The sequence below is a fragment of the Aotus nancymaae genome, unplaced genomic scaffold, assembly GCF_030222135.1.
Source record: "Aotus nancymaae isolate 86718 unplaced genomic scaffold, 86718_ANA_hifiasm-v0.15.2.pri h1tg000007l, whole genome shotgun sequence".
In the NCBI taxonomy this organism is placed as follows: Eukaryota; Metazoa; Chordata; class Mammalia; order Primates; family Aotidae; genus Aotus; species Aotus nancymaae.
Window position 1 is genome coordinate 5,018,579 of NW_026988418.1, and position 22,312 is coordinate 5,040,890.

General features: G+C 49.3%; 1 protein-coding gene across 2 annotated transcripts in view; it reads right to left on the bottom strand.

Moving 5' to 3' along the window:
• Nucleotides 1-22,312, bottom strand: part of HIVEP3 (HIVEP zinc finger 3) — a 404,917-nt gene that overhangs the window by 61,823 nt on the left and 320,782 nt on the right. For both annotated transcript variants that reach the window (XM_012434700.2, XM_021673366.2), the window contains exon 4: nucleotides 2,241-7,829. In XM_012434700.2, coding sequence (XP_012290123.2) covers nucleotides 2,241-7,295 — 5,055 coding nt within the window. In that variant the 5' untranslated portion in view covers nucleotides 7,296-7,829. The remainder of the gene's footprint in view (nucleotides 1-2,240; nucleotides 7,830-22,312) is intronic.

Sequence of the window (22,312 nt, forward strand, 5' to 3'; positions counted from 1 at the left end):
CAGGGGCCAGGGATCCATTTTATCTTTTGATGACAACAATACGAATAAGTATAGCTAAAAATACTGAGTGCCAGTGTGCCATGCACTGTTCTAATCACATCGCATGTCTCAACTCATTTCATTATCTCCACAGTCCTATGAGCTAAGTCTTATTGTTATCCCTATTTTCAGAGAAAGAAACCACGGCTCAGAGAGGTTAAGTTATTGGTCCAAGGTCACATAGCTAGCAGGTAAGGTAGTGGGATTCAAACTTGGGGAACTTGGCATATGAGTCCTTGTTCTTAATCCCTTTGTGACAGTGCTGTGTTGTCAAAATGATTCCCAAGGAGGAAAAAGGAAAGAATGTGGCTACAAAGTGGGCTCTTAACAAGTTGGGGTTTCTCCAGGGCTTATACATGGAAAAAAATCTATGAGCAAACTAAAACATCATAGGGTGGCCTAGACCTGTGCGAAGATGGTTTGGAAGAGCTTCGAAATACTAAGATAGACCTAAGGACCTTTTCAGAACTACTAACAGAGAATGGGAGCCACAATCTGACACATGTCAGCCCAGTACATTAAAGAACCTTCTTAGAGCACCGTCCAAAGATGGACTGGGTTGTGTCATGAAATGGTGAGTTCCTGTCTCTGTAGGTATGCAAGCAGACACCAGAGAGAGGTGTAGTTGTAGAAAGGCCTTAAGCCATAGACAATGTGTTTATATTAATGAACCAGATTGGTGCAATTCTGGAAGGAAACATGCCAGTGAACCAAACAGAATATTCCAAGAAAAGGTTTGCAGGTTTTAGGAGCATTATAAATAAATAATTGCCAAATCCAACTAGGCCAAAATAACACTGCCTTTCCCTTAAATGGCCTATAACATTTTCAGTCATTGAAAACTAGAGGTAGCTTAGATAATTCAAAAGGGCATTGGAGTAAAATCTAGTTCTGAATCTAAGCTCTGCCATTTACTGTGTGGCCTTGTGAAAGTTACTTAACCTCTCTGTGTTTTGGTCTCCTCATCTATGAAATGGTGATATTGCACCCTAACTGTCAAGGTGGTTGTGAGGAGAAAAGTAACATTTAGCATAGTACTTGGTACTTAGTTTAGGGAATTTAGACCTGATTTGGTCAGAGCTTCTGGTCTGAAGACACACTAATGAACACTTTTAAATTTGCAGTCATCTTTTAAGATTTTCTCTCCTCAATTAAAAGAAGAAAAAGACTCTTTTGAGTCAGATAGGTCTGGGTTCAAATTCTGGGTTTGTCCAACATTTGCCAGATGACCTTGACTTTTCTCAGCCTCTGATCCTCAGTTCCCTAGCTATAGAAGGGAGATGGTTATGTTACTTCAGAGGCAGAAGTGAGCAGTGACTAGATTCAAGGGCTCAGCACAGTGCCTGTCACCATGAGGCTGCTCAATAAACAAGACCAGTTATTATTTCACAAATGCCAACTCAGCATAACCCAAATCCCTAGGCTGGCCTTGTCAGGGTATGGTGGTGGCTTTTGTCTGAAGGTTTGAAATTACTGAATTTCAAACTTGCTGAGCTTGAAGGGGACCAGTTCGTTTTATAGCTCCTGATGTAGCCTCAGGTCAAAGGCAATGAAGGAGTAAACAGGAGCCTTTCTTGAGGGCCTGGTGGTACCACATAGAACATATAGGTCAAACTGTGAGTAGTGATGCCATCCACTGGTAAGGAGGGATACTGCAGCTCAGCTCCATTTGCTGCCTTAATCCCAGAAAAAGAGAAAGGAATATTTCAGGAGTTGTTTGTGCCAAATTCTAGAATATTGGAAATGGGAAGATTTCAAGTGGTACTAGAGAATGGAAATAGCAGATGCAGGAATTAAGAAAAGCAGGAAAAGGCTAACAAGACAAAGGAGATCCATATAATGAAGGAATTGGTACAGGCATTCCTGCCAGCCAAGTTTTCCAACTCAGTCTTTTGGAAAATTTCTTTTTTTCTTACTGAGACTGTATCTTTGATTTTACAACAGAAGTTCATGGGAGAGCAGGATCATTTTACAGCTAACTTTATTGAAATGTATCTATTCCAATGATACAAGGGACACACTGACAAAAAAACTCAATAAACAGGTTTCCTTGTAAGGTGACCACTCTCAGCTTCCAGAGAGGAAATTGGACTACTCATCTGGCTCCAGTTCTGCAAATGGAACCTGAGGACACTGTGGCTTTAAAAGCTCAGCAAGGACTTCTACAAATCAGTGATGAAAAAAAACAAGGCTTAACTTACCTCTGTCATGCGGGGCTTGCGGGAGCTGGATGGCACAAGCCTTCCTGCCTCAGGATGCGGAGCTGTGGCCATGGTGTATGTCTCTTTGCTCACTTTCTGCTTAGACCTCAGGAGGGACAAAGCAGCTTTAGTGGAAACCCCCGGAAGGTTGGGGTTGTACAAACTTATGCACCAACCAGCGTAAACAGAGGACCTCCTATCTGCATGCTGGATGTGATTTGGCTTAATGTAATTTAAATAGCACCAACTGACATTAGTGGTTGTGTGGAGGCTGGGGAACTGCAGTACCTTCTTTGAGTCTGTACCTTCTTGTGACTTGGCTGGTCTGGAGGACGTTTCTGACAGAGAGCTGGGAGGTGCCAGGGAGGGGAGGTCAGGTTGTTCCTTGGAATCTTCTTTCTTCACACTCAGTGGAGGCAACCCTCTTCGGTGAGGTTTGCCAGATGGCTGGGCATATTCCTTCAAAGCTTCTGAGCCTGGGGCTGTCCCATGGGGCAATGTAGGGTGAGGGAGGGGAGGAATTTCCTTTGGGTCCGATGGATCCGAGGACAGGCTGGACAGCATTTCTAGCTCCCTCCTGCCCTGGCCCTGGTTGCCTAAGTGGGATTTCTCTGGCCTCTTCCCATCCTCGGTGCTGGTAAGCACCACACTGCATGGTTTTACCAGCTCAAGTTTTTCATCTGCCTTGGAAGCCTCCTCCTCCTTCACTCTTTTTTGCTGCTGGGTTTCCATGGCAAGTTCAAGGCTGCCAGCTGGTGAAAGGACACGTTTGCTTCCCCCTGCTGTTGATGAACTCCCCTCTAGGCTCAAGACACTCTCTGATGACAGGGAAGTGCCTTTTCTTTCAGGTAATGTCACAGGCACTCTCAGGTATGGAGTCAGGAAAGCTCTGCTTTGCTCTTCACTTGGTCCAGAAGGTCTGGGCCCTACCTCATGCACATCTGCACCACACACAGTCGTCCCTTTGGATGGGGGTTCCTCAAACTTGGGAAGTGCCGCAGTTGCTGAGCTGCCTTGGGACTGGGTGACCAAGATCTGGGAAAGGGTGGTGTACATCGCGCTCCCATAGGATGGCATGTTGGTCTGAACACGGACGGGCACAACAAGGGACACCATGGTGTCTGGACAGGCGGGTAGGGCCAGTGGAGGGGCTGACGTAGGTGCTGAGGAGCTGGCTGAGGGAGCCACAGGGGGCAGCCGGATGTCACTGCTGTACTCTGTGCTGGGGGAGAGGCCAGCACTTCCTGTAGCCAATGGGGCCAGGCTGGTTTTGATCTGGGGCAGATGGCTTTCCACATCACCAGGGAGCTGAAGTGCAAACTGGGATTGCAGAGGCAGGAAAAACCCAGAAGAGAGTGCTGAGGAGGACGGGTATGGCATGGGGAGGAAGGAAGGGGGCTGACGGAAGGGGATGTTGGCTGGGTGAGGCATGTGCTGGGGGAGATGGAGTTGGCCTGGGTGCAGAACAGTAGGCTGGAGAGGAAGCGGTGGGGCTTGAAATAAGGAGGGAGGAAGTGGGGGCATGGAGTACGGTGAGGACAGGAGGCTGGACATGGCCTGGGTGGAGAAGAATTCTGGAGACTGTCCTGGCTCATGCTGCAAGAGGTGCTGGAAGGAGAAAAGGGAGACGGGTGGTGGCAGGTACGGCTTCTCATGCAGGGGTGTCTGGGCAACGGGGTGGTGAAATACCTGCAGTGCTTCTGTGTAGGGCGCAGTGGGCCCCAGCGGGGGCCTGTCCTGCCCTGAGCCCTTGCTTCCCGGGGGCCCACCATGCGAAGTGGCCGTGGGGGAAATCTGGGACAAGGAGCTTTTGGTGGAGGGTTTACTGGATGAGGGCTGTGGTTCTTCACTCTCCTGTCTTCCCTTGGGCGCAGCCTCCAGCTCAGATTCTGGAGGCCTGCTCAGAGAGGCCTGTCTCACCAAGAAGCACTTTCTTCTTTCTGGCGGGGCCACCCGTGCAGGTAAAGCCACTGAGGCTGGAGCAGAAGGGCCTGTCAAGGACAAGCTGCCATAGTCGAAGGATTTGCTGCGTGTCTCGGTCATGTGGGCAGAATGGGAAACATTGGGGCTCTGTTCTGAGGCTGACCTCCGCATCTCTCGGGCATGCGGGTGGTGGCTGGGGACAGTCAACATGTGGGTGCCCAGGGGTTTGGGGCGCGTGTCAGATGAGGGACCAGGGGCCTCAGCTTTCCCATGGTCATCCCTCTCAAATGAGGCTGAGCGGCTGGACCCGCTTAGAGAGACACTGCTTTCCTGGCTCGGGCTGCGAGACAGAGGCACGGAGGACTCAAAGCTGGACTCCCCTGATGACTGAGCCATCTCTGCGAGGCGCAGCCTCTTCTTTTTGGGTGGCAGCTTCTCAGCCGGGAGTTGGGCAAGTGTCTGGCTGCGCTGGGGCCACTGGAACTCCTCAGTCTTCTCAGGTTCCTTAGGAGGTGGCTCTGGCTCTGTGTCCGGCCTGTCGGGCTCCTCAGTTACTAGGATCTCAGGAACCTGAATGTTGGGCTGGCGGACCAACTTGGGCTGCAGAGAGTGAGCTGAACGTCCATGTGGGGCAGGCGGGGGTGATGGGAACTGGGCCAGAGGTTTGTCTTCCCCTTCCAAACCACTCGGCTGCTCGAGAGAGTCAGATTTCTCAAAGGAGCTGGTATGCTGGATGACAGAGATTTCTTTGGACGTTGTTCTCCTCTCCTTCCCTGATTCTGAACCAGACCCTGGCTTGGGAGTCCTTGGCTGGAAGCCCATGGGTCCCTCCAAGGAGGGCACTGATTTACTTGGTTCTGCTGGTGACTTGGTGGACTCCAGGGGAAGGTTCCGAGCAGCATCGGATGGCCCGGGGCTGCCAAACTGACTTTTTGTGGACTCAAAGGCAGGTGGCTCTTCCTCATCCCCAAGGCTCTTCTCTTTCCTCCTCTTCCGCAGTGGAGTGAGTTCCAGGGTGGTCCCCAGTTTGTAATGCATCATCTGGGACCACGGCTCATGCTCAGTCTGACTCTTTTCAGCTTCTGGAGATATGTGGGTGCCTGCAGAGATGGGCTTTGCAATCTGAAGCTCTGAGCAGTAGTATTTTTTGTGGGCTTCGTAGTTATCCCTTTTCTTGTACCGAGCACCACATATGTTACATTCATAGATCACCCCTTTTGTTTTCAAACCCTTCTTGGTCTTTTTGGTAAGTTCGCTTTCCTTGGGTTCCAGCTCGTCCGAGGGCTTGGAGGCTGTGTCTTTGCTGCTTGGTCCAGGCTCCTCGGAACTGTACTCCCCTCCCAAAGGTAATTCGATTGCCGGCTGGCGCTTCAGCATCCGGGGGTGGGAGGTAAACACGTGACTGCTGCGGCTCAGGGCTTCGGAGTCGGTGATATGGTCATCGAAGGAGTAGCTACCTCGGAAGGGGTGGTGAGGGGTGCTGATAGTGCAGGCAGCAGAAGGCATTGAGTGGCTTCTCAGGAGAGGCACAGGGGGGGCGGTACTGGGCGGGTGCTGGAGGCTCAGCAGTGATTGTTCGGGCTTGGTTTTCTCGCTGTGGGATGACAGGGGCTCCCGGTAGAGGCTGGATTTCGGGGACTCCATGCTGCTGCGCCTGGACAGAGAGCTCCGCCTCGGCTTCACGCTGTCAATCTCGCTGGTGTCCACCACGGCTTCGTTGATGGTGATGAGCTTCGTGATGTGCTCGATCACCTGCGTCCGGGGTACAGACAAAGGCACCAGGCTGGGCTTGTCTTCGGTGGACAGGGGCAGGAGGGGCTGGGTGGAGGTGGCTGTCAGCATGGCAGTCCGCTGCCCTATGCGCCCACACTTGCCGAAGATGATCTCTGCGTAGGACTTGGCATTGGTGTTTGGGGGGCTGACCTGCTGCTCTGCACTCTCGGAGCGGGAGAAATACCCAGACTCAGTACTCCCTTTGCTGCCTGGGCTCAGAAATGCCTGCTCATCGATCACCTTCTTCCTCTCGCTTAAGCGGAGGGCCAGCTTCTGCTTAATTGTGTGGGTGTCTTCGGGTTTATGGCTCAGGGGGTGCTCAGAGGAGGGTTCCACAAATGGAGGGGGGTCCTCGAGTGACTGGGTTGTGCTGGACTGGGACAAGGAGCAGCGTTCGTGGCTAGAACTGTGGCTCCCAGAGCTGTACAGCCCGCTGGAGAGAAGGGGCTGCTTGGGTCTCGGGGAGAGCTCTGCAGGGTGACTGGTGGTGGCACTAGTCTCCTCTTCGGAATCTGTGCTTTCTCCCTCAGTGGGCTCCTCAAACTCTTCCCCAGGGATCCGCTCCATCTCCAGCCCTGGTGGGTACATCTCACCACCCATGCCTGAGGCGAGGCCTGCTTTGATGCGGTGGGCATGGGACTTCCTGTGCTTGTAGAGATTACTCTTGGTCTTGAAGGAGAAGCCACAGGGGCCACAGGGGTAGGGCCGCTCCCCCGTGTGTGAGCGAATGTGCTTCTGGAGCACGCTGGGCTTGGCGCAGGGCCGGCTGCAGTACTGGCAGATGTACTTGCCCGGCTTCTGGGGCTTCCTCTCCTTCTTGTGTGCCTCTTCTGTGGGCTTCAAGGAGACCTGGGAGGGACGAGGCACAAAGACCTTGGGGACGCCAGGAAGGTCCTCGGGAGGAATGATGGAAGCGTGGGAAGGAAGGAGCTGGCTCTGAGGATGGAGCCCAGGGGCCACAAAGGAGCCAGATGGTCCAGGTCTCATGGGGTCAACCAATTGCCACGTGGACCCCTCCAAGAGATGCTCAGGTTTGCCGGGCGACATGAATGCTGGTGTCAGAGGGTGCTGCGGAAGCTGTGAGATGTGGACGGATGCTTCAATGGGGGGCCTTTTGGGGGGTTTCTGCGGCTGGCCCGTTTTCTCCTGAGAGCCTTCCCTAAGAACTGATGAGGGGCCCGGGAAGGGCTGCGGGGCTAGGAGCTCTTGGGCGGGGCTCTCTTGGGTGGCAGCTGCGCCGCTGCCTGGGTATGGGATGCTGGAAGGAACACTGGTCTGAATGGCCTCTCCCTTGGTCAGCCGCTTCCGGGGACTTCCCTCAGCCTTCTTGGTGCCCTTGACACTTTGTTCAGGATCCATGACCTTCACAGAGACTTCAGATGCTATTCAGGGAGAGTCAGGGCAGGCTGCATTTACGAATAATCCCAGTGTCCCGAGGAGGTGTCCAGCTTTGGCCACATTGGTCAAGAGCTGTGGAAGCCACACCCAAGACGGCTTTGGGAGTTTTTTGCAAGTGTCACTGGCTGTGAGTGGACTCGGAGCAGGTCATCAGGGCCTGAGCTATTCTACTGGTTAGGCATGGCCCTCTACTTTGCAGACAGAAAACGCACCAGCACTTTCTGCCGGAATGTCTGTCGGGAAAACGTCATGAAGGTTGTCAGTATTGCCATTGTATTGTTTCAGCTGGCAGTGGCAGGTGGCCCCCACGAGTCCCCTGTGTGCTACGCGAATGGTTGAAGGTTGGAGACACATGTGTCCATGGCCCAGTCATCCCTGGTCCTGGCACGAGAGATGCCACGCTGGATGCTGGGGGGTGGCTCCGTTCCAGCCTCTTCTCCCCTTTAGTTCTGGGTTGGAGATCAACGGCCTCGGAGGAGAAATCACACTCTTCTTCTGTGTGACGGAAGTACACATGCAGAGAAATACACACACACACAAGAGAGAAGACAGAGTTACTGGGACTCATGCACAGCTTGGGCAGCCCAGACTCAGTGCCTCACCTGGCCGAGGCCCCTCAAAGGTTAACCAGGGAATCAACCAGAACCACAGGCGCAGGCTCCACATGGCCAAGCCTGCAATTCTTTCCTCACCCGCTCCCACATCAGTGTTGGGTGACCTGAACGCCAGTGTTTCTGAGGACTGTGGCCATGTGGGATGTTGACAGCAGAAGGCAAAGTGGGTTCTGGGAACTGCAGGGCAGTTAGGGACAGGAGGCCTGGGCTCCCATCTCTGCTCCGCAATCCATTCCGAGTGGGTCTGAGCTCTCTAAGCCTCAGTTGCCTAATCTATAAAATGGATAACAAATCCTGCCTCGACTGTGCCTCGAAGCTGCAGAGGGGCCCGATGAGATAGAAGATGCAGACGCTGCTAGGTGAACTCTGGATGGTGCCGTGGCTGGTGCAGGAGGGAAGTGCCTGTGGGTTATTCAGGGGTGAGTTTCCAAGGGGTAGATTATTCTGAGGTTAGTATTTCTCTCCGGCCTGGGTTCTGAAAGTGTCCACGAGGGACATCACCCACTGCTTTTTACCCCCTCGCTAACCTGCGCTCCAGCCAGTGTTTCAAGGCCAAACTGCAAACTATTGCCACAGCCTATGAGAACTTACAATCTGACACAGCTGTGACCACGCGCTTGATTTAAGTAATTGCCAGGAGGCTCATTCTGGGAGGTCCCTCTGGCTTTGCAGCCTCTCCTTGTCTAGTCAGTGCCCCAGGGATGCCATGGAAGTATGGGGATCCTTGCCCCCGAGTGGAGGTACAAAGTTGGTCCGTGTGGAGCCCCACGTGTATGCCTCCTCCTAGCATTGGCTGCAAGCTGGGCAGGCTCAGCTTCCTGGGCTCAGGTGGATCCTCAGGGCCCTCCTCCCCAGAAGCAGGGTTGGAATCCTAAGCCTGGAGTCACCGTGGACTCTAACTCACCCAACCACCTGACTTGGGACCCCAGCAGGAAGGTGGCTTACTGAAGGTCCTGTGTTGCTAACAGGCAGTGTTGCCACCTGGACCCAGACCTCCCATGGCCAGAGTTTGTTCCCTAGCCCCTTCTCAGGTGTTCATCCCCTGGCGAGGGCCTGGGTGAGTGATAAGCATCTCTGTGCTTGCTTATACTCCTGTGAGCAGGCCCTACCCCCGGCATCCTGCCCTCAGGCTCCCCTTATGCCTGCACTCTGCTTTTCACCAGATGTGTGATGATACAGACTCGAAAATTCCGCTTACTACATTTTTGCAGGTGCTGAGAAGGTTAACAAGTCTTTGAGATTCAAGTAATTGTCTCTTAAAGGGCAAGGCCTCAGACACTGTGACATGCTTTGGAGGAGCAGGTGATTTGCTCTTTTAGCCAAAAAGCATATCCTCTAAGTTCACTCCTTTTGTGTTCCTTTTCTACTCGGTGCTACAAAGAATTCAAAGTAACTATCACAAAATCATGTTTATAGAAGAATGACAAACTATAGATATGAGAAAATTATAAGTAAATAAATAATCAGAACAAAGAAAATGCAAATAAGGCAGAAAGTCAGGATTGGTGGGATAAAAAGAATACTGCTATACCAATAATAAGGACTTATGGTGTTTCTGTAATTCAGCTATACATTTATATATGAGCTTCCTGGCAACCAAGTAGAAAAGGGAGATTTGGTCAATTACAGTCTCATAGCCAGAGAGGAAGGAACATCCAAGTTTCTTGCAAAACTTTTTCATGTGGCACTTCAGTCAGCAGCAGTGAATGATGCAGGGGATCATCTATGTCTTCAATGACACCCCTCTAGTCATTGGATACAATGCAAATACAGCCATTGATTTTTGTCGATAAAAGACCACGTATCAGCAGAGACTCTCCTATGAGCAGCCAAAGGCCTCCTGTGACTTATACCAAAGCAGGCTGAGTGTGGGGAAGACAGGGAAATCTCATTTCATTAGACTACATCTCAAGTCAACAGGGTGGCCATATAAGACACCATCCAAACGGGGACACTTGGAGAATGAAATGGGAACTACTAACGATCGTGCAGGAACAATAGGAATAAACAAGGACAGTCCCAGGCACACCAGGACAAATGGTTACCCTTACAATCAACACTGCCTTATGGCCAAAACCAGGCATAAGAGCCCACTGTCTCTGGGTGTCTGCTACAAACTTTTGATCTCTTCTGTGGGGACTAAAGTCACACCATGAACTTCTGATAGTTCTTAGACACTGGCTGTCTAGTCCAATCCTTTCACGTGACAGGGAAGACTGAAGGCTAGAAAGGTGATATGATTTTCCCCCAAAGCTCAAGGGAATGGTGGCAGGGCTGGACCAGCCTGTGCCTCTTGGCTCCCCAGCCAGGGCTGTCTCCCAGCTGAATTAATAAAAGTTCTCTGTGGCTTCTGTGGCATGATGAGCACTGCAGTCCATGGCCCCTAGTCCTATGGAAGCACGGGCACGGCCCCAGGGGGCATCACTGTATCCATGGCAAGGGGGAGTAAAAACTTGTCTAGCATCACAACAACAGAGTTGGCCTTTCAACCTACGTCCTAACCTCACTGCAGCTGCTGGATAGGAGAAATGGGGAGCCCAGCTAAGGTGGGGGAACTAATCCTGGCAGCATGACCCCAGGTCTTGCTTACCTAAGCTAAGGTGGGCAGAAGTGCCGAGCCTTCTAAAAATCAGACGTGGCGAATGTGGTTTGCAGCACAGACAGAGAACTGCCTCCTGGGGCTGGGCTGGGGCTCCTGGGCCTGGCTGCACTGAGCATGGAGAGGCCAAGGGTTGGCTATACTTACTAATCTTATTGAGTCTTTCATGCATGGATCTGAGAGCACCCCAAAACACTAGTGGCAAGCTTTGCTTCTTCTGATGGATGGATGGGACCCTGCAGCATGACTGGGTGGTGACATGATCACTCTGAGTCGGGGCAGCTGGCCAGGTAGGACCCTACACTGTTTAGTCCTGCGCTCTCCCCTCACTGAGCCACAAGGCTGTCCTTGGCAGGCGGGGGAGCACCCAGCAGCTGGGGTTTGATGCAATTCCCAGGGCCAGGTGGGAGGGGCAGGGTGGATGAAGGAGACAGTCAGGTGACCATGGCATCATCAGGTGACCACAGGGCCAGCACTCCTGCCCAGGGTCCAGCCTGCACCTGTGGGCTGGGCATCATGTTCCTCCAACGAGAGGCCATCTACCCACACTTCTGAGTGGGCAGCAAAAGGCCACAGGAGCAGCGACGGCTGCCAGGGCACAGAGTGGCTAGCTCAGGCCACACGGGGCCTGGCCTCCTGGGCTAGTGCTCTCTGCCAGCCTGCTTCACCACCTCATGACAGGTCTGAGGTGCTCCACAGGAGGGGCCGGGGGAGAAGCGCAGGCAGGACCACAGCTGCAGACATGGGGAACTCGCAGGGCCTGAGGACACTTCTGCCTGGGAATGGATTCCAACCGTGGTGCGGCATAAACCGAAGGACTGTTGTAATGACTGTGACCAACAGACACTAGGAAAATGGCTCTCTTCTACCTTCTGTGGTTCTAGGGCTATGTGTGAAATACTAATATAAACTTGAAGTGATAAAGAAAAAAGCCACTTCTTCAGGGAATTGGTGACAGCACCTGTAAAAGACACCAGATAAATGGGCCCAGGAGCTGGGCCAACAGGGGGCTGAACCTCAGACCAGATGAGGATGAAGAGCCTCTACTGATGGTCACAGAATGGCCATGAGGCCACTGAGGCCACCGAGGCCGCAGCCCACAACAGAGACCAGCTTATAACCCTGAGGGGCACCTGAGCTTCAGCAGCCAACTGGTTAGCGTACCTGACAATTCAGCTCCCGCTTCAAGCAGCTTCCTTAGGTCTAGCTGCGGGAACAGCCCAACAGGAAGGAGATGAGGACTTGCTGGGGCTGAAGCCACAAAGGCCTCAGGGGAGTGGGAAGTGATGCGGGAGCCTCGGGCGGAGGCAGGGAGGCGTGAAGCTCTGAAACCACACTGGAAGGTGCCTTCTATGGAAGGCATCGGGACAATGGGGCCACGGCCCAGAGTGGACGCCCCAGAGGACCTTTCCAGAGAGTGGTGGGGGATGGGCTCTCTCAGGTGGACGATGCCACCAGTCCCGGCAGGAGGCCAGCTTGAATCTGCCTTAGGCTCTAGACTGAGGAGCTTGGGCCCCCAGTCAAAGTCAGATAAGGCTGGGGCAAGATGGGGGCAGGGGTCTGATGTCCAGGGAGCTGTTAGGCCAAGCCGGCCCCCGGCTGGTGGAGCTTAATACAGCTCTTTGCTTGTAATTTACTTCCACACACACCCACACATCTCAACCTGCCACGATCTGGTCAAAAATTTTACTGACAGTAATAAAACATACTGATGTCAAAAATATAAGAAAACCTTCCTTTTAACTTCAATACCTAGTAACCCAGGGCACAAGGCCACAGGCTGAATAGGAAGCAATCAGTAAATAGTCTTATTTAATGACCTACCAACAAAACCAGTGCCTCTTCTAAAAATTTCTGTGTACAACACTCTGTGTGTATGCACGTGTGTGTGTGCACGCTTAAGCTGGGGCAGAATTCTTCACTTGTGAAAAAAAGTAAAAGCGGCGGTGGGCTCAGGTGGTGGTAACAAAACAAGCCAGATATAAGGACATGGGTCTGGAAGCTAACAGGGAGAGGGGGTCAGAGAGTCAGAAAGAAGTCTGGGCAAAGAGAGAGGCCAAGGTCAAGGAGGGGCTCTGGCTGGGAGCAGGGATTGTGGCAGAGACTGCAGATTTCTTCCATTAGCAGTTCTCTTTCTTGTAGCAATCACAGGCCCCCACGCCTTAGCTGGGTCTGTGGCCACACAGCTAGAGGCTGCGTTTCCCAGCTTCCCTTGCAGCTAGTTCTGGCCCATGATGTATGCACCTTATAGGCCATAGCCAGAGAGAAAAGTGCTTGCCTTCCATCCCCACCCCGACGTTTTCTCAGGAAGGAACGTGGATATGGTGGGGGTGAGCCAACTGTGGCCACATGGATAAGAACATCACCCCGAGGAACAGTGGGACAAGACAGGATGACAATGTGAAGCAAAGACACCTGCCCCTGACGGAGACATACATCTTTGAGCTTGTTACTTGGTCCCTTTTGGAGCAGTTGAACAGATACACTAACTCATCCAGGGGATTGGAGTGTGATGCTGGCATCTGGGAGGCTGACAAGGGCTTGGCAGAACCCAGGTCTAGGTAAGTTGGGACACAGGGAGAGGTAGCAACACAGATCAGGGCTTAGTTCTAAAGCACAACACGGGCACCTGCAGCATGTAAGCATCCAGCCACTAAACCCATGCAAGAGAGCAGCCCAGCACAGTGACTCCGAACGCAGCTTTGAGACTCAGGCAGCCTGCAGCTGAACGCCGGCTCCTCCATCTCCTAACTGGAAAACCTGGGGACCCCCCTAAGCCTCAGTCTCCCCATCTGTAAAATGGGGACAGTAAAAGTATCGTGTGTGTTTTAAATTGAGTTGATTCATATAAATCGCTTAGCATGGCACCTGACATATAGTAAGCATTCAATAAATTATAGCCATCATTGCTATTGGAGAAAGCATTTCTGTTGAGGGGCTGTCACAGCCGTGTGGAAAGATCTCTACCCTAGATTCCAATCCTGGCTCTGCTGCTTTTGGGCTGATAGGCTGTCATGAGACTGACTGGGGTTATCATGTACGTAAAGTCCCGGGCACACAGCTGGTGCTCAAGAAATGAGAGCCAAGGTTGAATTCAGAGGTTAAAGCAGTGTCCCCAAAGAAGCCAGTGTCACGCTGACCCACCCGGATATTGGGCTAACTAGATACTTGGCTCACCTATAAAACTCTAACCTCACTCAAGTCAGGGTTTCCCACAGCACTGAGCTACCAGCAATTGGGGTCTCTGTGCAGAGAAACCTCCCCATGTGTGGGGATCCGCGTGTATCCTGGCAAGCAGCCCAGTCTCCCGGACACCAGTCTTTGCCAGTCTAGACCCTGGCTAGGTCCTGACCTGCTGACCCTCACCTGGGCTGTCACCACCCCACCCCTGTCCCCAGCCATGTCACCAATCCCCAAATCTGGTTGTTTCTGTTCCCCACCTCTCCTCTGTGCTCCTCTGCAGGGGCTCAGGTTCATACCCCTAGTTTTGTCAAGACCAGAAGTTCCAAAGGCCAACAAGAGAACAGAAATGCTGGGAGCTTTCTCCTTCTTTACAGCAAAAATTGTAAATGAAAAGTTATTGAAAAATTTTAAACCACTGCAGAATTGTATTGTTCTTGGCTCTTTCCCCTGAATCTCCCTGTCCCTGCATACCCCTCCCCAGAGAAGCTACAGTTAATTAATTTAATATGTTCTTCCCGACATCTTAATGTATTTATACTGATCTGTGACTTAATTTTTTTTTTAAAAAAAGAAATCTGTGTATAGATATCTAGGTTCACCTGTTTCTTTATGGGGGCAGCAGCACTGTATTCCATTTTTGGCTGTACTCAAATTCAGCCAGTCCCTTACTGATAGATATGAAGGTTATTTCCAGCTCTTTCTATTCCAGGAGATGCTACATACATAGACTAACTTCTGTATACTTGTATATCAAAGGCTAACCTTCTAGAAGGGAGAATACTTGATCAAATGGGATATACCTTGAAGCTTTTCATGAGGACTGGCAAATAGCTCTTCAAAAAGCAGAAATTCACACCCCCACCAATGGTGGGTGAGCGCTATTTCCCTAACCTCCCGCCTACCTGGAATATAAACTGTCTCTTTAATGTTCACTAATAAGAAAGGCAAAATGGTTGCATTTGGTTCCCACTGCTGCTGTGACAAATTACCACAAATTTAGTAGCTTAATGCAAAATTTATGATCTTACAGTTCTAGTGGTCAGAAGTCTGAAAGGTCTCGCTGGGCTAAAAGCAAGGTGTCAGCAGGGCCACTTTTCTCTCTGGGAGCTCTGGAGGAGAATCCCTTTCCTTGCCTTTCCCAACTTCTAGAGGCTGACTGAATTCCTTGGCTCATGGGAGGCTCCCCTTCCACCTGCAAAGCTGTTAACAGCCGGCCATATCTTTCTTATAACAAATCATTCTAATACTGACTCCTGTCTCCCGCCTAAGGACGCTTGTGATTACATTGGGTCCACCTGGATAATCTCCCTACCTCAAGAGCCTTAATTAACTCACAGCTACAAATTATCTTTTGCCATGATGGGCAACATACTCAGATCTTCCAGGGCTAAAGATGTGGATATTTTGGGAGTTCATTATTCTGCCTACCACAGAGATATCTTATGCTTTAGTTGTAATTATTTTATTATTATATATATATTTTTGAGATGGAGTCTTGCTCTGTTGCCCAGGCTGGGGTGCAGTGGCTCAATCTCAGCTCACTGCAACCTCCCTCTCCCGGGTTCATGAAATTCTCCTGCCTCAGACACCCGAGTAGCTGGGATTACAGGCGTGAGCCACCTTGGCCAGATGATTTTTGTTATTTTTTGTAGAGATGGGGTTTCACCATGTTGACCAGGCTGGTCTCGAACTCCTGACCTCAAGTGATCTGCCCACCTCTGCCTCCCAAAGTGCTGGGATTACAGGCATGAGCCACCTTGCCCAGCCAATATCTTACATTTTAAAATCTGTTTCTTGATCTCTAGAGAGGCTTAGCGTTTTTGATTAAGCTTATTCACCAGTTATTTCATTTGGGAGATTATTTTTCTGGTTTACATAAACTCTTTTGATAGTGAAGCTATCGATCCTTTACATATAGGTTGCAGGTATTTTCTCTTTATCATTAGTCTTAGCTGTACAGAGAATTTTTTTGTTTCCATGTGGTTAAATGTACCATTAATTTTTCCCTTTATGACTTTAAGGTTTCACATACAATGTTGTTTTTGAGAATGACACCCAAATTTTCTTTAGTTCCATTACTATTTATTTTTTCCCTCCTCTCCTCACTTCCTTCCTTTCCATTGCCATCTTGGCTCCATCTGGCACTTATTTGAGTGTAAGGAGTGAGGTAAAGATAAAGTTCAAGTTTTCTCTCTAGCTAGCCAGTTGTCCTAACAGCAATATTAAATAGTCAACCTCCCCACCTCTGAAATGTCTGTGGTGTCTGCTAGAAAGCACAGGTTCTAGCCCCATTCCAAATCCACTGAAACAGAATTTGTGGGAAGGGGAACCCAGAATCTATATTTTTGCAAAATTCCTCAGTGAATATTGTAAATCTGGCATACACTTTGCTACCAGCATTTGGGAAAGCTGATGAAACTCCTCTAACTGCCTCCTAATCACCTTGTTTCCAGGTTTCTAGCTTTCTCCCATTCCCCCACCCCCACTCCACCATTCATTGTGGAAAGAGAAATCTCTTCAATTACCAGCCTTGCTAGGCCTCTCCGCTTGTCAAGAATTCTCAAAGCTCCTCATTGCAGAGAGATTCAGTCATTGGCATTTCAGTCCTGTCAAAATAGGGCTCACCCGGTCTTCCTGGCCTCCTCTCTCTCCATCCTGCTCTTACACGTTGAACTCTCTGCCTTTACACACTGCTGTTCCTGGTGGAACACGCCAAGAAAGGAGTCTGGAGACTAATACCACAGAGGAGTCAGGGAACCCTTGTTTGAGCTGGGTTTTGAATGATGGGAAAAATGTTGATGGTGAGATTTGCAAGAAAGAGACACTAGTCTAGTGGGAGGTTTGTGATGGTTAATACTGAGTGTCAACTTGATTGGATTGAAGGATGCAGAGGGTGTTGCCAAAGAGATTAACATTTGAGTCAGTGGGCTGGGAGAGGCAGACCCCCCTCAATCCTGGTGGGCACCCTCAATCCCGGTGCATCTAATCAGCTGCAGCATGGCCAGAATAAAAGCAGGCAGAAGAAAGTGGAAAGGCTAGATTGGTTTAGTCTTCTGGCCTACATCTTCCTCCTGGGCTGAATGCTTCCTGCCCTCAAACATCAGACTCCAAGTTCTTTAGTTTTGAGACTCGGACTGGCTTCCTTGCTCCTCAGCTTGCAGACAGCCTGGCCTATTGTGGGGCCTCCCCTTGTGATCATGTGAGTCAATACTCCTTAATAAACTCCCCTTTATATATACATCTGTTCTAGCAGTTCTGTCCCTCTAGAGAATCCTAATACAAGGTTCACTGCATGCAAAGCACAGGAGGCTGGAACGTGGCCACAGGACTCCAGACAGGAGTCCCATGCTGTGCTGGGATGGCTTCTGGACATCGGGAGGTGTTTCCACACGTTCCCCGCTAGGCCCCAGAATGACCAGATAAAGTCTCAAACTGTGAAGGCTCAGTTAAGTCAAGCAGATCTTCTAGCAGAGCTGTGGTCAGTGACTGCCCTCTGAAAGCAGATGGAAGGCACAACGGGGTTCCCATGGAGGGGCAAGGACGTGCTGCTGCTGCTGCTGGGCTGAGCTGTGCTTCTAGGGTGAGCAGCCCCTCACACCCTCTCACCTGGATTCATTCATGGAAAACAGGCACAGCCTAGAGTTCCATGGATAGCCTGTGTTGCAAGGAAGAAGTTTTCTGCTTATCTAATAAATCAAACAGTGCTGTTTCTCCAAGAAGCCTGGATGCCTTGAGCCAGGCCTGTGGCTTCACCAGTCCATCAGTGTCTTCCAGGTGAACCTGCCTCCCCCTGGCCTGGGCAGGAACTGGGTTCCATTCAGATTTGCATTTCCAGTGCCTGACACAGAACTCAGCACTCAGTAAAATATTAAAAATATTTAAAAATACTTCACTGAGCAGCTATCATGCCCAAATGAAACACACATCCCCTTTTTAAAGATGGGGGGACGGGGCTGAGGCTAATTGCTTCAGATCAGACACGAAAGGGTAAAGGCAGGATTTGAACCCCGAGTGCCAGCCAACATTCAGGAAACCGCCAAGGGCCTTGATCTTGATTGGAATGACCAAGTGGATTCTACCTTCCTTCCCTGTATCTCAGATCCTCCAGGAAATCTTCCCTGGTTAACTGTAGCCCCCTACATATATCTGCATCAAAATCCTCCCTGCATGCAAGTCACTCTGCATGGCCATGGTAACCTTAGGGCTGAGTTTCTTGTTAACTGCTTTTTCCTCAATCATGAGTGGTGGATTTTTCACTGTCTGGGAGGCTCTTAAATCATTTCCCTTGGATGACTGGTCTCTGTGTTCCTACTTTTCCTTCTCCTCCTCCCTCCCAACTCCAAGACCTAAATAGGGCTTGGAATTTCTGCACACTGGTCAAAAAGCAAATTCTATTGAAAGCAAAGAGAAGCCCAGACAATCCTAGATGAGTTAGACCTGGCTGGCGTTTGTCTTCCCGCTAGAAAGCCTAGGAATCCAGGTGAAACTGATATCACCGGGGGGTGGGGTGAAGTCTCCAGCAACATCCCCATAGAAAACAAAAACACATTTTACAGTCCAGATAAAGTAATGATGTAGCCAAAACTCCACTCTGCCAGACTCGCAGAGGCCCGGATTTCCCCCAATTATCTGTGGTCGTAATAATTCAGAGGAAGATCATCTAAACCAATGTGCTGTGCCTAGACCGAGCAAATGAACTCTATGTGCCCGGCTGTTCTTAGTACGTCACACAAATTTGCTCATGTATTCCTCACAATGACTCTATCAGGCAGTACTATGATATTCCAATTTTACAGATGAGGAAACTGAGGCAAAAAAAAATCACAAAACTGCTAAGTAGCAGAGACAACCTAAACTTGGACCATCAGGTGACTCCTGCAGTGGTGACCCTCAAGGCAGCTGGGCCACACCAGTCTCGCAGAGAGGACACATATTTGAATCACAGTCCTGACACTGCAGGTAACAAAACAGCTTCTAGCAGCCTCCTTTCCTTCATAAGGGCTAAGCTTGTTAACTTTTTTTTCCCTTTCACCTGGAAAAGTATCTACAGTGTTTAAGTCTTGCTCCCATTGAGACCGAAAATAAACTGCGATCAGCTGCTGTAGCCTCACCTCGCCTACACGCATCTACAAACAAGGTCCAGATGCTTGTAGCTAATTCATTTACTAAGTTATCCAATGTAATGTACATTGCGATCTATCTGCCTATCTCATCATTTATTTATAACCGCTGTCCCCCGTAAGGATTAAAAGAGGCTTCTGGACACCCCTGAGAACTCAGTGGGCATCTATGAACTTGACTCGACCTGCTTATCTTAAATGGTCCAGGAAGTGCTTGTGGGTGAGAGCGTAAGGAAGAACAAAGCCTGAAGTGAGTTGGGCAGGTCCAGCAGACGTGTCTTCTGGCCATTTGTGTCCAGCCGGTCTCTCAACAATGCTGCCTGAGAAAGACCCGAATTCCACATCTGCTGCAGTGGCCTGATCTCTTGTCAGTTTCCTGAAGGTCTCTAGTGGTTCCTTTGATGGCATTTTGTTTCTATACAAGTGACTGTGGCACAAAAGGCACACCTACCTACAAGCTTCCTAGGCAGTTAAGGTTCTTCTGTCTACTACAGAAGGCAATATATAGAACACACAATAATACACACAAACACTCTAAGATGAACCACAGAGGGAAAAACGGCTAGGGAGACTGGGTGACACACAGTGTGTAGTCCAACAGAAGATGCGGCGACTACCCCCGGTCTCTGTCATTCTTGCCCACGTGGCAGGATAGATATAACTGTATGGTAACGTTACAGCACTTACAACAATCACTCTACTACAACTCATGTCTTCATTTTGCCACTCAGTCTGCAAGTACTCCATGGGCCTTCTCAATGCCAGGCCAGTAATATGAAAACAGACATAAATCATAGGCCTTACTATAAGCTACAGTAATCAAGACAGTATAGTATCAACACAAACAGATACAAGAAGATAATGGAAACAGAGCAGGGTAAGGAAACATACTCCCACACATACAGTCACCTGATGTTATTTATTATTTGTTTATTTAGAGACAGGATCTCACTCTGTTGCCCAAGCTGGAGTGTAGTGGCACAATTTTGGCTCACTGCAATCGCCACCTCCTGGGCTCAGGTGATTCTCCCACCTCAGCCTCCCAAGCAGCTAGGACTACAGACAGGTGCCACCACGCCCGGCTACTTTTTATATATATTTTTGAGATGGGGTTTCACCATACTGGCTAAACTGGTCTTGAACTCCTGGACTCAAGTGATCCCCCCAGCTAGGCTGGCATCCCAAAGTGTTCGAATTACAGGTGTGAGCTACCATGCCTGGCGTCAGTCACCTGATTTATAAGAAAAATGCATCTGATAGAGGAAATGATAATCTTTTTAATAAATGGTGCTAAAGCAATTGGAGATCCATATTTAAAAAATGAACCTTGACCCCTGACCTCATACCGATCACAAAAAATAAATGTGAAATGAATGACAGGCCAAATACAAAAGATTAAACAATAAAGCCTGTAGAAGAAAACAAGAAAATATCTTCACGAAACTTGGGGTAGGCAAAGATTTCTTACACAATTCACAAATGCATAATCATGTAATCATAAAGGAAAGAAGCAAAATCGTGCTTCATTAAAATTTAAAAGTACTGTTCAACAAAGACTCTAATAATAGAGTAAAAATACAAACCATGCGCTGGGAGAGGATATTTGCAACATATTTGAAAAAGAATCTGTAAAAATGAATAAGAAAAAGGCAGTCAGGCAGGGTGCAGTGGCTCATGCCTGTAATCCCAGCACTTTGGGAGACTGAGGCAGGCGGATCACGAGGTCAGGAGTTCAAGATCAGCCTGGCCAACATGGTGAAACTCCGTCTGTACTAAATACCAAAATTAGGCCAGGCACAGTGGCTCACACCTATAATCCTAGCACTTTGGTAGTTTGAGGCAGGTGGACTGCCTGAGCTACAGGAGTTCGAGACCAGCCTGGGCAACATGGTGAAACCCCGTCTCTACTAAAATACAAAAAATTAGTCGGGCGTGGCGGCATGCGCCCATAGTCCCAGCTACTGGGGAGGCTGAGGCAGGAGAACTGCTTGAACCCGGGAGGTGGAGATGGCAGTGAGCCAAGATCGAGCCACTGCACTCCAGCCTGGGTGACAGAGTGAGACTCCACCTCTAAAAAAAAAAAAAAAATTAGCTGGGCGTGGTGGCAGACACCTGTAATCCCAGCTACTTAGGATGCTGAGGCAGGAGAATCACTTGAAACCAGAAGGCAGAGGTTGCAGTGAGCCAAGATTACGCCACTGCACTCCAGCCTGAGCAACAAGAGCAAAACTTCATCTCAAATAAAAAATAAAAATAAAAATAAAAAAGAAGAAAAGGGCAGTCAATCCACCTGAAAATGGCAAAAGTTAACTCAAAATGAATAAAAAACCTAACCTTAGAGCTAAAACTATAAAACTCTTAGAAAACATAAGGAAGAAGTTTCATCACATTGGATTTGGCAATAACTTCTTAGATGTGGCACCAAAAGCATACACAACAAAAATACAAATAGATAAACTGCTCACATCAAAATTTAACAATTCTATGCATGAATGAACAAGAACAACAGAGTATAAAGGCAACTTATGGAATGAGAGAAAATCCTTACAAATCATATATCTGATAAGGGGTTAATATACAGAACTCCAGGGCCAGGTGTGGTGGTTCATGCCTGTAATCCAGCACCTTGGGAGAGGTGGGCAGATCATCTGAGGTCAGGAGTTCGAGAACAGTCCAGACAACATGGTGAAACCCTGTCTCTACTAAAAATACAAAAATTAGCTGCGCATGATGGCTCACACCTGTAATCCCAGCTACTTGGGAGGCTGAGATAGGAGAATCGCTTGAACCCAGGAAGCAGAGGTTGCAGTGAGCCAAGATTGCACCACTGCCCTCCAGCCTGGGTGACAGAGTGAGATACTGTCTCTCTCTCTCTCTCTGTCTCTCTCTCTGTCTCTCTCTCTCTCTCTCTCTCTCTCTCTCACACACACACACACACACACACAAGCAGAACTCCAAAACTCAACAACAAAAAGCCAGGCAACACAATTTTTAGCAATGAGCAAAGGACGTGAAGAGACATTTCTCCAAAGGAGATCTACAAATGGCCAACAAGCACATGAAAAGATGCTCACCATTACCAATTACCAGGGAAATGAAAAATGAAAACCATGAGACACCACCTCACACACATTAAAATGTCTACGATAAAAAAAAGAGAAAGAAGTGTTGGCAAGGATGTAGGGAAACAGAGTGGGACTGTTGCACTCTGCTGGTCGAAATGCAAAACAATGCAGCCTCTATGGAAAACACTGTGGTAGTTCCTCAAAACATTAAAAATAGAATTGCCATATAATCCAGCAATTTCACTTCTGGGTACGTACTCAGAAGAACTGAAATCAGAGTCTCAAAGAGATATGTGTATATCTATGTTCACAGCAGCATGATTTACAATAGCCAAAGGTGGAAGAAATCCAAATGTCCATTGATGAATGAATGGATAAAAAAAAAAAAATTCATTCA